The sequence below is a fragment of the Grus americana genome, chromosome 2 (genome assembly GCF_028858705.1).
Source record: "Grus americana isolate bGruAme1 chromosome 2, bGruAme1.mat, whole genome shotgun sequence".
NCBI lineage: Eukaryota > Metazoa > Chordata > Aves > Gruiformes > Gruidae > Grus > Grus americana.
Genome location: NC_072853.1, coordinates 38,091,429 through 38,108,686, shown reverse-complemented (window position 1 = coordinate 38,108,686; position 17,258 = coordinate 38,091,429). Strand labels below are relative to the sequence as shown.

The window sequence follows — 17,258 nt, the reverse complement described above, 5'->3', positions numbered from 1 at the left end:
AGCATGTTGCGGCCTGACAGGCGTGTTCGAGGGCCACACTGCGTTCTCCACCCGGGCCGGTCAGCTGGCCAAGCGGTGTTTCACGGGGACCGGCCCGCGAAGGTCCCCGTTGAGGAGAGGCCGCCGCCACCTCCCTTCCCTGTCCCTTTCGCCGATTAAAGCCGCTCCAGTGCGACCCCGGCCCTGCTCTCGCCTGGGGAGGAGGGGAACCACTGGCGGCTGTGGGATAGGACTGCGCCGCCCTCCGGGGCAGCAGGGGGCGCTGCTTGGCACCGCCCGCCGGTTTCCGGGGAGGCGGTAACGCGCGCGGGACGCGGAGAGAGCTGCGGCAGCTGGTGAGCGGTGCGGTCGGGACGGCGCCCGGGAACCCTCCCCGCGCACCTCGGCCCGCCGGCCCCGCCGTGCGGCGACCGAGCGGCCGCCTTGTTTACAGCCCGGAGCGGGCGGCGGCCGGGACGGGGTGACTCGCCGGGGAGCGGGACTGGTCTAGGAGGCGGCGCAGGGAGTGGGCCGGGGTGGGGGCGCGCCGGCCGGGGTCCGAGCCACGGTGCCGGGCCTGGGCGTCCCCGCGGGGGGCAGCGGGGCTCCGTGAGGCCTTCCGGTGGGAGCTGTTTGTTGTGCGGCCGTTGCCTAACAACGGCGCCGCTCTCCTTAAAGGGGCCGAGCCCGGAGTGCCGCTTCCCCGCCCCGCGGCCGCCGTCTCGGGCGGGCGGCAGTGCCCCACACCTGGCCCGAGGGGGGTCGGTGCTTCCAGGGCTGCCTCAGAAACGCTGCCGAGGAGGGAGGTTGGGAGGCGGGGGCGGCTGGTGCGCGGGCGGGCGCTGCAGGCCGGGGCCGGGGGAGAGGCGTTTCCCCGAGCTGTCACGCTCGGAGAAATCGATCCCATCTCCTGGCTCTGAAGGTTTTTCCGAAATTAATGTCTTTTTGGATCAGAGTACGTGTTCTGGAAAAGTAGATAAGCCGTTTACGGCGAGGGAAAGTAACTCGCGAAACTTGTTGGGTGGTTGTTTTGAGGGTTAATTGCCTTCACAGTTACGAAAAAGCCCTGTTGTTTTAGTTAGAGTTTATTAATTGTGAGCTTCCAGACCCCGGAATTGTTGTGCTTTTTCAGATAAGAATTTGAGAGAAACGAAGGTGAAAGGCCCAGGAAGCATGTCTCTGACAGCAAGAGCTTATCCTAAATGCCGTGCACAGGGGTAGAGAAGCAGCCAGTACTGGCTGTTCTGAGACCTTAGGAAGTTTGGGTGAAACTGTGGAAAATAAAATATTTCTTAATCACATGATTATGTGACCACATAACCTGTAAGTAACGTTTACTAAATGTGGCATATAGTTGCTTTTTTAAAGCACTTTGCTCCTTGCTGCCCTTGCTGCAGTTCATATGGGTGGGAATTGCCCTTTTTGCCAGTTTTTCTGCTATTATTTTAATATTATGGTAGCACAGAAGAGATGAAATCTGTCTACTTTCACATGCTGATTTTAAATTGTGCCCATTTTCCTGAACAAAGAGCAGAAGAAGGGAAAGAATAAAAAAGGAACACAGTAAACATTGCTTTAGATGATAAAGTAGATACGCAATAGACAGCTAGATATAGTGTATATGATGCAATACGTATGCACATAGATGTTTTGAATAGCTTGAATACAGAGACGTGCATTATTAACTCTGTTTAGGCATAGATCCAATTAAAATCTCATGTTCAAAGTTGACTTATTTTCTGGAACATATATATGCATTCTATTGCCTGGTATATTTGCTGAAGTTGAAGTCTACCTAGCTGACTCTGTAATTATTCAGAATTACTTTTGTGAAAACTTCCAGCTTAAAAGGGAAAAAAAAAGGTTATGAAAAACTAAAATCTTCTTGAAAGTAAACATACAGAAAATATATTTTTATGCGACACTTTCAGACAGTAGTTGAGTATATAGCAGCAGTATGTTTAATGGAATTTCACATTGAATAATACAATGTTTTGGGAATGCAAATACATCCAAGATTTAAAGATGCAAGAGCTACAGGAAAAGCTGATCAATCTATGCTATCAAACATTTTTTTTAAAATAGTATTTACCAAATATTCTGTTTTCCAAAAAACATGAAAAATATGTTGTTTGCACCTCTTAATTTTGGGGGCATATGGTTTATCCTTGGGTTTTCAAATGTTTACAGCATATTCTGACTTTCCCTTTTGCTCTATGCACGTGCCCATGGAGCAATTTCTCCAAGCTTAGTTTTGAATCTGCTACTTGTACTAGTAATTGCAAGGGTCTAGACATGCACAAAATGCATTCAGACACATTGCTAAAGTTAAAATAGGTTATTTTGTTTTGAAGTGGTTTTATAGTGCCAGGCTTTAGCTTGGTACGTTTGTGCAGTTATACAAAGCCAGTTTGAAGTTAATGGTTTGCTGTGAGTTTAGTGCTGTCACCTCCAAAAGAGTTCACTGCATAACGAGGGGCTGTGGTAGCGCATTCTTCAGATAGAAATGTATTGTTTCTTTATTTTTATTGTGATTAGTCGTGATCTCTGCACTTGATACAGTGGATGATGAAATTGATTAATATTCACTATGATACTTGCTTAAATACTGGTATATTTTCTGAACTTTGCAGTGTATATGCATCACATTCAAATTGTCAGTCTTTTGCTTAGAATATGTAAGAAATTTTGATTTTTTTTTTCTTTCAGTATAGTATACTGGTTTTGCTTATCTTAAAGTTTGCACTCATGCATATTTTAAGATGATCAGCTCAAGCAGAAGGATGTAAGACATAAAATGTCTAGCTATTTTTCTAAGAGGCATTTGGCCACTTTTCCTGGCTATTTAGCTGTATTAAAGGTATACTGCATCAACAGTGCTGTAGCATTTGTTGTCTTAGTGTTCTCCAAGGCCTGGAGTTGTGAGCTTTCTTCATACCAATTGTATTGCCTGTGTAGTTCAACTGTAACCATTTTGTCTTTGTTTTTTAATTTCTTATATTGCCTTTTTGAGCAATATAATGAATATAAAATATTGCTCTTTTGAGCAATATGATAGGAGTGCAGAATGCTAGAATATTCATTGTGTTCCTCGCGCTAGATAGAAAATATACTGCAAATACTCCTTTCCTTACACTGTGTCTCAGGTTTGGTGCCATTCCAATACAGTGGAAACAGTTCTACAGTTTATAAGTGTTATTGTAAATAGAGGTAAGAAATGCAGATGTTACAGTCAATGAGCTTTCGGGAAGGCTTCTCACAGTGCCTCCTTCTACATGTGGTGATTTTACTCTTGGTGGACATGCAGCACTGGATAGGTGATGAGACCAACTTTTAAATTCTTTAATATGACAAGTTGTTTCACCCATTCAGAACAGTTTTTTCATTATTCTTATGTAACCTAATAGGCTAAATAAAATTTATCAGTGCCTGGAAACTTACCCTCTTTTAGATTTCTTTTATCCTTTGTCACTGTGCAGAGCTAATGAGATTAGAGATTTAGGACAAATCAGATGGGAGAATTTATTTTTGGAATTGATTGTCCTGTATTACCACTAGGAGTTGTAAATAGGCTGTCCTAGTTCTGCCTCCTTTGTAACAATGTTACAATTTTATGTTATGAATCAAAAAATGGCATTAACATAAGAGGAAAAAGTTTAAAGGAATATATTTTAAGGAATACATCAAGCAGATGTATTCCTTAAGTTAGCATGCAATTACTGGAATTTATCTCATGGGATTTTGACATTTTTTTCTCTTCATCTTATAGTAAGCACTTATTGCAGTCTCTCTGGTCACATTATTTTATGTTTACCTATGCAGTATCTTATTCCGCTGGTCTTTGAGGTGGTTTGGTTGTGGGTTTTTTTAAATGCTTTGATCCTCTTCCTGAAAGTGTTTTCTAATATACTTTTATCATAGGCCTATTGTTTACTTCATACAATCTGTAGGCTTTAGAAAGATACTGAATTAGCCTCAATAAAACTGCTTTACAATCTGAGTGTAGATACCGGATGTAATGGGTTTGTTTAGGAGCCTGCAGAAGCAATCCTATTGCTTAAGTTGTGTGGGTAGTATTAGAGGGATTTGAGGGTCATAATTTTCTTCTAAGTTTCATGGTTCCTTTGATCGTGGAATATAACATACAGATTTTTTTACCTGTAGGCTTAGTTTTGCAAAACTTCTCCTCCAGTGGAGTTGGTGAAAATGCTGAGTGGAGAATAGGATAAGGTGGCTTGTATGCAGTCATTGGTTTTGTCTTTCTTCTTGCCATGGTTACGTAGTACGCAGCTTTGCAGGATTTTTAGTTCCAATAAGACTATCCTAACAAAGAGTATTCAAAGTCTGAGTGTGTGCCTTACCTTCTGTACAGTTCCATTGTCATGAATTTGATTCACTTTAATTTTTATTATGAGGTTATCTAGGAGCAGCAGTATACAATATGTTGCACTAATAAGATGATTAAATTTCTGCTCTGAAGGGCTTTCAGTTAAATAGGCAAGATGCACAACTAATGGAAGAAAGGTAATCAGCTGTTCCTCAGTACATGTTTTCTTACAGATGAGTGGCTTGTCTGATTCCAAGACGATACTGATACTTGCAATCTTACGATTATTGCAGAATTGTAGCTGTTCTTATTGCCTCTGCTATTTTATTGGTACAGGAGGTAATGATACACTGTTGTCTCCAACTCCAGAAACACTGTGTATGTGTTTTGTGGTTTTTTCTTTGTTGTTTTTGGGGTTTTTTGTTTGTTTTGAATAAGCTTGATGATTTTTAAGACTTCTTGTGATAGTAAGTTAAGCACAGAATTGATTGTGTGATTTGGTCCTTATTTTAGAGTATACGTGTGTATTGCACTTTTTGTACTTTTTTGTGTGACGATTCCTTTATCCTGTTTATTTTTATGTTGTCTAATTTTGATTTTTATAATTCACTAACAATAAGCTAATGCTAGTGTGTAGTGGAGGGTCATTGGTAGACATGCAGTTAACAAAAACAACCCCAAAACACTTTAACCAAGTTGGAAAAAAAAAAAGGGATTAGGGAAATATCTTCAATCTTATAATCTGGAATCTTCACATTTTCTCTCTGGTGAAACATCAAGTAATCTCCTCCATGGATGGGTTTCCTGAGTCAGGTGTTTTGTTGACCCAGCAAACATCCTAAAGCTTGTAGTTCTGAGGGAGAAGCTTGAATATTAGTTAACTATTTTCTTAAGTAACTGTAATAGAGCTTTAAATTTTTGATGTTCTGATGTAAACGCAATGTTCTATGTCTTTTCTATAACCTTAGAAATGATGGCTGATGATTTAGACAAATTTATTGAAGATCAGAAGGCCAAGTTGGCACAAGATAAGGCGGAACTTGAAAATGATCCACCTTACATGGAAATGAGGGTAAGAATATTAAAGTTTTCCTGAATTTAAATACTTCCATTGCTAGGGTCGTGATTTAAGCTTGCTTTTCCTGTGCTCTTAAAACTGTATTTGCTGTTAAAGTGTATGTTAAATATTTATATATTCAAAGTAATTTCTAACTTTTGTATCTGTATTTATGTAGATTTTTAAAAACCTGTTTGTAACATTTGTATCTTACAAGTGGGAAAACTCTTGTAAATGGTTATCATTGTTACTTCCCCCTTCCCTAGGGAAGCTCACTAGCAGGGATCTGCTCTCTGCCCACTCCAGAGCATGGGCGTTGGGATAGGGATGGAAGGTATAAATATCCTCAAAATTTATGTTGTGGAAACTAGGAAATAGAAAAGGCAGAGTACTTAATCCAATCAATTACAACTTTCCTATTAGAAATTTTAGTACCTAATTTTAAAGCTGTAAAGATTTTATAATTTGCAGATCACCATTAAGTTGTTTAATAGTGCCAGTACCTGGCAAAAAGCTATATCTAAGTAATTTAAGCTAGCTAAGTGTTATGGTAACTAAATAAAATCCTCAGTAAAAAAAATGAGCTTTAATTTGTCTGTTGTTTGACTTAGAAGCTCAAGCCGTTTGGGGCTATCAGCAATTATAATACTGAGTTTTCACTCCCTTTTTTGTTTCATCAGAGGGTTATGAAAATTCATCTTTCCCCTTATGTGAGTAATATAAGCATTTTTACCTAGTTAAAATAATTCTCTCCAGAAAGTTTTATTAATTCACTCCAGAAAGTTAATTCTTAGGGAGTTGTGAGGAGTTTGGTTTCCTTTATTTTTCACTCCTCTGCTCAGAGCGAGCTTGAAGAGGAGAATGTTTCTAGCCTGTAGTTTGATAAAGTCCTAAGCTGTATGGTGAAAGTGTAGTTACAGGGAACAGGTGTGTTAAACTTGTCCTGTAATATGTTGTAATTCTTTCACATCAATCCCCACAAAAAAAAAAACCCAGAGAGGGTATGTGTAAACTATGAAACAATTGCGGAGTATGACATGTGGTTTATGGCATAAATCACAATGTATATTGTCAATGTTTTTCATGACATGAAATATATTGAATACATTGAACTAATTTCTGTGTTTTAGAGAACTACTTTTTTGGTAGTATTAGTGAAATGTATAACTTAATGTGTTAATCCAGCATCACTTTCAATCTCTGTTCTCCAGTGCTAATAATTATGTTAATAATGTTGTTCTTATATGCGATATATCTCTTACCGTGTGATGCAGCAAAGCATTTTGTTTTGTTTTCAGAATAAGGAATCAGAGAAGCTTTCTGAGACTAGCAAAATGTTAATCTCCATGGCTAAAGAAAATATACCTCCAAATAGTCAACAGAACTATCCTTTAGGTATAGTATATTTTTTAAATGTCTTCTGGATTTAAGTAGCATTTAATTACCTTTGAGAATTTTTGGAAGGGAATTACTGCTTTGGATTTTTCATTATGGTAATAATTATAATTCAAGTGCATACCAATTCTTCAGTCTTCCAAACATCTTGGCATTGTGTGGAATTTTTTTTTGTAGTTATGCTTTTTTTTTGAATAAGGAAAATATGCCAAGCACTTTCTTTTTCTTCTTGTAAAGGTAGCTCCATTAAAAACAAACCAAAACAAACCAAAACCAGCATAAAAACAGAACAAAAAGCTGCTTGATCTGTACTTTCCTGTTGTATTTGGGTGGAGCAAAAGCTTTGGAAGTTCATCTTTCATCTGGACTTTACTGCAAAAGAATCCATTCCCTGTATGTTGTGCCGGGGAAGTAAGGATGCCTTTTCTTTCAGCGTCTAAGCTTAAGAGTCCTAGTCCAACCTGGTTAAAATGCACACAGTTAAACTAATTTTTCTTTTAAATGCTAAGTGTCTTTTAAATGTTTAGGCATAGTGTACTAAACTGATTGTATTGCTTTTGTAATTTTGTTATAATGTTGTCATTTATTATACAATGAAAGAATAAGCACTTAGTTTTGGTTGAAATTTTAACCAAGTGAAATGGTTAATTTGTTTTGCTGTGACTATCAGTTTAATCACAGTTTTCTTTAAAAATATATATTGTCCTATTTTCTTTTTTTCTCTATTCTTTTTGATTTCTTTTTGAAAAAGTGTGATAATGTTCCTTTCTCCATTTTACTGTTTCTGTAATGTGCCACCTTTCCTTACGTGTCCTACCATCTCCTTTCTGTAGGCATGACTGTTTTTCCTTAGTTACGCTTCTGTAGCTCAGGTTTGTCTTGACATCTTTAGAGTTTTTCTGTGACCTACTTCCTGTTGATAGGCGACTCTTTTCTTTCATGTGTAGACACTTTGGGTTTGTACCTCATTAATTTTCATACTGTGTGTAATGTAATTCTGGTGTAATTCTGCAGCTTCCAGTGGGAGTAAAAGCTGTCCTTTTAGTTTAAAGAAGATAAGTCAGTGGATATTTGATGTTGTGTACATAATACCAGTCTAACCCATCTTTTAAATAAGTACTCCTGCTATGCTTAATGTTATGTCCTCTCTGTAACTTTAACAGAATTTGTGACCAGAAAAGTGCATGTCTCAAATTAAAAAATGGAGCCTGAGCTTGTGATCTGGGGGCCTGAACTGCTCTTAGCTGCATAAATAAAAACATGTGTTTTTCATAAGGATGTGGTATTAAGTAGATTTTCCAGCCATCAGCAAGGCAAACTCCTCTAAAACCTTTACAGGAAAACATCACTAAAAATTACCTGAAATGGTAATTGAATATTCCTTGCTGCCAGAAATCATAATGCATAAACTTGATTAGAGGACAGCACTTGAATAAGTATATGCCTCACGTTTTTGGTAGTTTTATTATGACCAGCAGGTTAGTCCTGGTGTTGGTAATTCTTTGCTTAACTGTGGAAACATATGATACAGAAAATAGAACACAGTAGGTAGTATCCCAATGGTTGTGACAGACCACTACATAAAAGTTAAGCTATTTTAATATTAAAATAATTTTATCTCTTGTTGGAGAGGTATAATAGCACGTCATGTTGTGTTTATTATTATACATTGGACTTAATTGTTGACACCTAAATATAGTAATACATATAATGAAGTATTACAGGTGAGGGGCATTCAGGTGGTCTTAAATGAAAAGCAACAAGTAGGTATTGCTATGTCGTGGTTTAACCCCAGCTGGCAACTAAGCCCCACACAGCTGCTTGCTCACTCCCCCCACAGTGGGATGGGGGAGAGAATCAGAAGAGTGAAAGTGAGAAAACTCGTGGGTTGGGATAAAGGCAGTTTAATAATTGAAATAGAATAATAATAATTAATAAATTGTAATGGAAAGGAAAATAGCAAAGGGAGAAATAGAACCCAAGAAAGACAAGTGATGCAAATGAAAACAATTGCTCACCACCAACTGACCAATGCCCAGCCAATCCTCAAGCAGCGGATCCCCCCACCAAACTCTCCCCTAGTTTTATTGCTGAGCATGATGTCATATGGTATGGAATATCCCTTTGGTCACTTGGGCTCAGCTGTCCTGGCTGTGTCCCCTCCCAGCTTCTTGTGCACCTGCTGCAGAAGGCTCAAGCCTCCTTGCTAGTAGTTTGGGAAGCTAAAAACTTGACTTAATTGTAAACGCTGCTTAGCAACAACCAAACCATCAGTGTGTTATCAACAGTATTGTCATACTAAATCCAAAACACAGCACTATACCAGCTGCTAGGAAGAAAATTAACTCTACCCCAGCTGAAACCAGGACACTGAGTTAGCAATTTTCAGCATTTATATAATATCATTTTTTTACTGTACAGACAGCTATTAATTCCCTAAATATTTAAAATACTGAAGTCAAAGAAAGTACCATGCAGTAAATTGGGACTGATGTAAGAGTAAATTTTGAATATGCCTTTCTTTCCTCTTGCTACTTGCTACTCATTTTACATAGACCACAAGATGTAGAAATGCTTTCAGAGAAACAATAGGAAATAAAAAAACCCAAATGGTTGCAATCTGAGTCTCTCGTTTTGTGGAATTCACTAGCTCTCTGTGGAGAGTGGTGCAAGTGACTGCAGAGGTGGGCTTCTGGGGCAGAGGATATGATATTTCTTATAAACTACTTTAAAATGTATTTTGGGTGCAAAACCAGCTTGCATAGCATTGAATTTCAAGAGCGCAGCGGTCATGGACCTAATCTTGGAAAAGTACTAAATGTGTGGTTTGGGTCTACTACAATTAAAAACGCTGAGATAGAAAGAAAAATGATTATAGTTATCATATGGTCAGATTCCTTGTAGTTGTGTGGAAACCAACATATTTTTCACATGCTTTGTGCTAAATAGCTTGTTGCTTCATGGTGAAGCATGTTTTCTATTGTGTGATAAGCACAGCTTAAAATATCAGAGTAATTTAGAAACTAACATGTCAAAGGAGATTTCCTTTGATACATACATTAACAAAATAAATATGTACAATACTTAGGTTATTGTATACTATTTGTCAGACTATCCAAATAAATTCAGTTTATGTTGCTTTTTTTTTTCTGGTGGGGAGAAGTGTGAGGACTAGAGGAAAACTGACATCCAAAAACCAATTCATTTTTCTATGCTTTCCACCCAACTACTCATACAGAGAAGGTGGTTTTTATTTCATGTGTTCTGTAATTACTGGTTGCATAGTTCATTTTTTTAATTGCTGATGTCTAATAAAAATCCAGATGTAGCTTTTGCAGGATGTGCTTTGTATTGATGCAAAATAGTAGAATAATATTTAATGTCATTAAACTTTCAGGTGACTATGGCTTGAGTTTACCTCTTGGCGAAGAATATGAACGGAAAAAACATAAACTCAAAGAGGAGCTTCGACAAGATTATAGGCGATATCTTTCTCAGGTAAAGCTTCTTGTCTGGTTGCCTGAGTTTAGTGAGTCTTTTAAAATTACTCTCTCATTTTAATTGAATGAAAATTAATAAAATCAGTGGAAAATCTTTATAAGGAGCGATGGCTGATTTCGAAGACTCAAGTAAAAGTAATTTTAAAATGTCACTGCGAGGAATGGTTATATATTTTAGTCTTCTACAGATCTCATTGCCATGAGACTACATTTTAGTTAGTACATTTTATTCTGAATACTTTTATTTATTTGTCTCAACTTCTTTCTTAGTTTCTTCTTAAGAATTTAAAATATCATCTGTTACTTTCTTAAGTACTTATGTATTCTATGGTCTGTAATTCAGGTAAGAATATTCCTATAATTAGTGTGACTCCATTTGACAGTGTCTTTTTGATTTTAGAAATAAAAGAACTTTGTTCCGCTTAGCATGATTTAATAAATGTTATGGTAAATTTAAAATTGAAATGGTATGTATGAAATGTTATAATCTTGGGAATATTCTGTATCCCTTCTTAGTCAAACAGGAAAAAAGTCAGGAACGAAGTAATTTCTGTTGTCTGAAAATGCTAATTATCAGTGTATTTTAGTTCTTAAAATGAAAGAATGGATTGGCTTATAGAAAATAAGTCTTTTTTGTTAAGTCAAATATTTTTGAATGAAAGACTCTTTTTTGAATAGTATCTTTTCCCTGACTTTTAGGGTATTTCACAGGCAAAAAGAAAGGTAGGGTGCCTGCAATATCTTTTTTTTTTTTTTCTTCAAATTAGTCACTTTTTGCTTTGTTTGAAAGCTTCGTGCTCTTTGAATTTTTTTTTAAAGACTCATTACTCCTTTTGTGCTTTGCGTGTTTGTGCATGCTGTAGTGATTAGTTGTGATTAACAGTGTTGTTTGCTTTGTGCAAAATGATTGCTTGTATTAATTATTTTCCATTAATAAGATTTTAAAACACTTGCTGATTTCTTTTTTCCTTTGCAATTGCTATTGTTGCTGTCTAATGCTGACTTTACAAAAGTTTTTCTTTTAGTAGACATTTGCTTCAAGGCTTATCAGTTACGTAGATGCTAGGAGTTCAGATTTTTTTTTCTTGATATACATAGTTTATAAAGCTGGAATAAAATTGTAAACTCTAAAATATTATAATATGTCATCGGAACTAGAGTCAGGGCTTTGTTTCTTCCCTATCACTGTGAAATCTCATCAGTAGTGCTTAGGAAAGCAGTAGAGCCAGTTGTTCAGCACCTGGTGGCCAGAGTGCAGGAATACAAGTATTGTGAGGAAAATATAATACCAGAGGCACAATTTTTGCAAGCTTTGTTCAATTACAGTAGTTTTTAATTATTTATATCATTATACTGTCATGTATATATAATTTTCAAATTTCACGCTGTCCATCAAGGTTGTTCAGATTAAGCAACTTCAGTAAAGGACCGGGAAGTAACGTGGAAGAAACACAACCTTCTGTTTTTTCTGGGCCTTTGAATAATATGCATGTGATAGAAATTAACTATATTAGCTTGCACTAGCATTTCTGAATAACAATAGCAACAGCAGAATTAACTGGCTTCTTAACCTCTAATCAAAACTATGCTTATATAATTGTTGCTTCTTGTTGAATCTTAAACTTCAGATTATTTTCAAAGTTAGAATATTGTGTTATAATTTAGAGTTTCATAACTCTCACCAAAGTACCCAAATAATAGATTTTTTAAATTAACTTCTAGTGGTTTATTCTCAATTGAACTTCAGTTTTACTGATTTAGGTTTACAAGATGTTGTGGGGTTTTTTTTTACTATAGTATGTTAGCTGTATTAAACTTGTAAGGCCTAAGGAAGAAATAGGAAAACAACCTCTAATTTCTTTTCCCCACGTAACGAGATAGTGCAACTTTTAGCAGCTCTCATTGTGATAGTATTTTGGTTATTAACTTGTTTAGTCTCGCTTATGTAGAAAATGCAGTCTCCATATCAGCTTCTGATTTTTGGCAAATACCTTTTTAAGATCAGAGGTAATGTCTACAGATGTCTTCAAAGTGTGAAAAGGGTTACTTAATGAGGATTACAATTTATTTACTTTTTCTAGTAAAAATAACTTAGTTCTCCCTATTAATCTAGTTGTCTCACAGCTTGAATATTTGCATGGTTATTCAATCCCTTAGATCTTTTAATGTGTACTTGTGAAACACAATTCATAATGATGTGGTTTTGTACTGGAACGGGTAGAGCTCTTACCTGTTGACATGCCTCTAAGCTTTTAAGCTACGTGACAACATAGATAATGAAAGGAAACAATGCTAGTGAAATTCTATATCTAACCTTTCCCCTCATCGGCCCATTCCACACAAATAGATTATCTTTTTATTGATGATAATTTGATCTAGAAAACATTGGTAATTGACTGAGAATGGCCTGGGGATCCGTTTAGTAAATGAGTGATGTACGAAGAAGCCACTAGACATGGAAGCTAAGGATTCCAGCATTGGGGTTTGATTTGAAAGGCTGGTGCTGTGACTTGCTGTGCAGCCGACTTTCCAAGCTGTGGCCCAGGGAGCTGTATGGAGCAACAGCATAGTGTTTTCAGGGGAAAGTTTTGTTCTGAAAGTGACTCATGTTCTGTAAGGAATTACAAGATTTGGTGATGGGTCCTTGTCCTAAAAAGTTTGGGGACTGCTGTTGTGGAAAACAGATAGTGCTGAGATGCGGAGTGGTGACTGTGCTAGTGTTAGCATGGATTCCATCTGTTAAAATAAGAGGTAGACATACATTTTCTGCAGTTAAAAAAAGCAATTTTTCATCTTAAGTAGTGTCTTGCAAAATTCCTCTTATGCTTGTACAGATGCTTGTGCTTATGCTACTTACAGGAGAATTGAGTAATGGTGGGGTTTTTTTTGAATAAAAATATAGTTTTTTAATATACAGAGACTAACTTGTAATACTTGAAATAATGTAATAGGGAAGAAATTACAAACTCAAGCTTAAACCTTGACAAAGCCCTTTACTTTCTGCGTTCCTTGACTTCATTCATATGTTCTAAGAAGATCCTACATTTTCAAAATGTGAAGGTTGTCTTCAGTCTTTATTTCATTAAATTGATCAGGTTTGTTTCAGAAAATGTAATTCCTAGCAACTATTTAGCAAGTAAGTTTTGGTATTTTAAAATATATTGAAATTTTTTTTTATGTAGAAAAATTATCTGACTACTGGTGAAGTAGATCCATATACTCAGGGATTATCTCTTCCTATTGATGAGCGAAGATCTGCCAAGGTAAGTATCAGGAGGAATTTAACTTGAAATTTTATAATTGAAGTTTTATAACTTGAAAGGTTTATAACTTGAAAATGAACCTGGATGTTTAAACTGTTGTGGAAAAATTATTTCCACTGAAGTTTTTTTGTTTGTTTGTTTTTTTACACTGTTTACAAATGAACATTTTTGGAAGTGATTGTTTAGAATAATTTTCAGAAAAGTAAAGTCTTTAAATTTTGTTGTTGTTATTAGATTTTTAATCCTAGGTTACCTGTGCTCTTAATTTTTAGGTAATTACACATCTAATTCTATACTGATACTAGTTCGAAGTTTGCTACTTGTAATTCACACTTGCAGGGCACTTGGTGTGTTCAAAAGCTCTAGTGGTTGTGCTTGGGTTTTGTTCAGCAATAAATACTGATCTAATGAAGAACATTGTTTTTCTCATAAATATATATACGATTTAATTTATTACTCGTCTTACTGCACCCTGGGGATAATTTTTAAAATATTTGCTTGTAATTGTTTCTACAGTGGTATTCTTATCAGTTCCTATCAGAACTAAAGGAAGTATGCTTTCTGCTCTCCACAATTTGTTTTGATGTCTTTGTACACTTAACCTACCTGCTTATCCACGTGATTTTTTTTTTTAAACAGATAAATCCAGGAATCTAAATAAAAGCTGATCTGGTATTTCACAAATTGCCTGCTGTTAATATAGGAATCTTCCCAATTTCCAGTCTTTCTTTGAGAATACAGATACTAATGTGTTTTGTGAAAGGAGTACACATTCTCTCTCTGCATTTAGCCCCTTTGATCTCCCTGAGGTTTCTTATCAGTTTATGCTCTTGCTTTCATATGTTGGAGGAAGATACCAGCCATAACAGTCTCTCTGCTATTGAAGGTTCGTGGAGGTTAGAATAAGAAGATGCAACGTACATAGGTGGATTTTCTTAACCTCTGATCCATTCCTTTGATGCATAGTATGATTCTGTGAAAGCCTAAATCACTCTTAGAGGGGTCACCTCTCCTCCTTCCCTCACGCTCTTGGCTTTATATTCCCAGTTCCTTTGTTGTGTTTGCCTGTAAATTGATCCAGGAAGTTGAATCAGCAGCAACAATTTAGCAAATATTTTTGCTGACTCAACTGACACCACCGGTTGGTTGTTAGGATTGGCCGAACCCCAGTGGAGATGCAAGGCAGAAAGAGAAGCTCTTGCTGGAGGAGGACTAGACCTTGGGGGTTGTACTTGGTTTTTGTTTTTTAACCTATGTTGCCTTGGAGTTGCAACGTAGCTCTCTGTTTTGAGCTACACTGTCACTGTAATCTGGCGCAAGACTTCTGCTATGGAATGTGTTGGTCTTGCCCTTGCTGTGCTTACTTATGCCTTTTGCCTCTCTTGTGCTGGCAATAACGTTTGGCCGTTTGAGGAGCCAGGTGAGAACTCAAATAAGTGAAAACTGCTGTTGTGAAAAAGCCCCAGACTCCAAATTATTCTAGTGTCAAAAACAAGGGAGGCAGCAAGAATGAAATGCCCAGGAACAGGAAAGAACTCCTTCGTTCTCAGCAGCAGCAGCATGCGTTTGTGCTGAGTCTGTTAGCTTTGAGTACTTGTGAACTTTGTGTTAACCCTTGCAATTATGTGTGCTGAAACAGTGAAAGATAAAGTATGTTTGATTAATTCTCTGGAAGTTAAAGAGGTATCTGAACTGGGAACATGTTTGATCAATGATGGTTTTATATCATAGCAGCTCAACATTTGTTGAGATTTTCTGTACAAGAGCATTGCATCCTTTTTACCCATTTATTTATGGCTATTGCAGAACCTAAAAGCTGCCAGGAGATGTCACACTGTGCCCTACTAAGCGGTTAGCCTCTGGGCAGATAATGATTAAAGGTTAACATTTGCATTTTGGTTTCCTCTATTAGGTAAAATGTGCAGTCACGCAGCATATTGAATTTTCTGCTGAGTGTTTTGTCACCTGTTAAAGCAATGCTAGTTTCTCAGCTTTGGAAAATACCCCCCAGGCAGTTTTCATAGCTGTCTGCAGGTTTTATATCGTCACTGTCAGGAAACCTATAGACACAAATTATGGAAAAAAACCAAAACAGTTTTGGGGAGCATTGGTCTCATTTGCAAAAACATTATTAATCTGGTATTTCCATGGTGGTTGTGATATAAATTATTTTTGTTTGAAATTTGTTCATGGGAAAGTAGATTATATATAGTGTTCAGATTTTTTAATATCTTTTGGTTTTTTTATTGGAAAATACTGCAGTGGAGAAGAGCATGATTTGTAATAATTGTGATATATTTCTTTTTTTTTTTTATATGATGGTTGGAATGAGGTAGTATAAGAGATGCCACATGCTCTAAACATAAGGTATTAATATCAGGAAATAATGAAAATTAGAGTTTGCTTTACCTGGAAACTTTCGTATTTCATATTTTATTATTAGGCTCTTGCTGTTCAATTCCTGCATATTTTTATTCCTGAGCAAGCTAGTTATAAATGTTGCCACCTTGCAAAAGCAGCTAGAACAAGGTGGATAGATGATGCTTTTAGTTTTCCTTGCATTCTTTGCACTTTTGACTCTTTTTGCAGTGAGCTTAACTGCTCATTGGAATTTGACAGTTCAAGTTATATCCTAAGCCATAATTGGCATATCTTGTCTATGCATGTATTTGTTGTCCTGTTTTAATTGTGAGTGGGGCAAGTCACAACTAACTTTAACAAAAAAAATTTATATGTTTAAAAATCATCTGTAAATACATTCAGATGGGAAGTTAGAAGGTGATTTCTAATTGTCAAAGGAGTGAGGCTTTGGAACAATTTTGGAATAGATTTAGTGGGAGGAAACTGCTTAACTGGTTTTAAGATGGAACTTGATACACCGTAGTGTTACTGAGGACTAGACTTCATGCCCAAGAAGCTGACTTCTACTTACGGATTTCAGATTCAGAGAAAGTACTGTGTTCAAGGATGAACAAAACCCTCAAAGCAATTCAAGCCCAATTTGTACATCACAAAGAAGGGGGAGGGCAAGCACACAGCTCGCGTGTATGCATTTAATACTGCAGTTCTATGAAGTTAAAAGCTACTCAAAAATGCAAAATTATGATGCCCTTTTCAATGCCTGTTTTAGGAGAAACTACGGCTTGAAAGAAACAAGGAGTACAATCAGTATCTCAGGGATAAAGAAGAATGGAATGAAAGGCTAAGGAAATTAGGGAAGAAAAATACAGAGGTAATACAGTTTTGCTGAAGCTGATACGAAGAACAACATAAATGATCTTGTCAATTTTTTAGCATTGACTAAGACATACAAAATAAGCAAAGAATGTTGTTCAGTTAGGCCATGGTTTTATATTAATATACCTAGCAAGTCCTGGTTACAAGTCATGCAGTACAGTTCTTGATTCCTATTTCAGTCATGTCTATCTGGTAGAAGGATGCTTTCATTCTTCTGTGTGTCTGAAGCAAGTCCCTGGATTGGTCTTGGTGATAAAAGTGGTGGCCAAAAAAGCTGTCTTTGGACAAAATGTTGAGCTCCACACAGTGTTCCTTAGCTTCTATTTGTAGCTGCTTTTTCCTCAGTGTGTGTCCAGTTCATGAGAAAGCAAGGCAAGTGCGGGCAGCTGTTCAGTATATGGTGCTGTGCATTATTATTTGTAAATAATAATAAAAAAAAAGTCTTTACTACTGAAAGCAAGCAAGACACATTCATAATTGAACTCCATTTCTGAGCTGAG

At 36.9% G+C, this 17,258-nt stretch overlaps 1 protein-coding gene across 18 annotated transcripts in view; it reads left to right on the top strand.

Moving 5' to 3' along the window:
- The first annotated feature begins 195 nt into the window (after positions 1-195).
- Positions 196-17,258, top strand: part of CSPP1 (centrosome and spindle pole associated protein 1) — a 67,173-nt gene continuing 50,110 nt past the window's right edge. For 5 of the 18 annotated variants that reach the window (XR_008576147.1, XM_054818724.1, XM_054818730.1 and 2 more), the window contains exons 1-7: positions 196-335; positions 5,275-5,378; positions 6,662-6,758; positions 10,156-10,256; positions 10,958-10,981; positions 13,441-13,521; positions 16,652-16,753. Coding sequence is in view for 17 of the 18 variants with exons in the window: in XM_054818724.1 (XP_054674699.1) it covers positions 5,277-5,378; positions 6,662-6,758; positions 10,156-10,256; positions 10,958-10,981; positions 13,441-13,521; positions 16,652-16,753 (507 nt within the window). In the remaining variant the exon portion in view is untranslated. The other 13 variants (XM_054818733.1, XM_054818732.1, XM_054818727.1 and 10 more) reach the window with 10 other exon arrangements.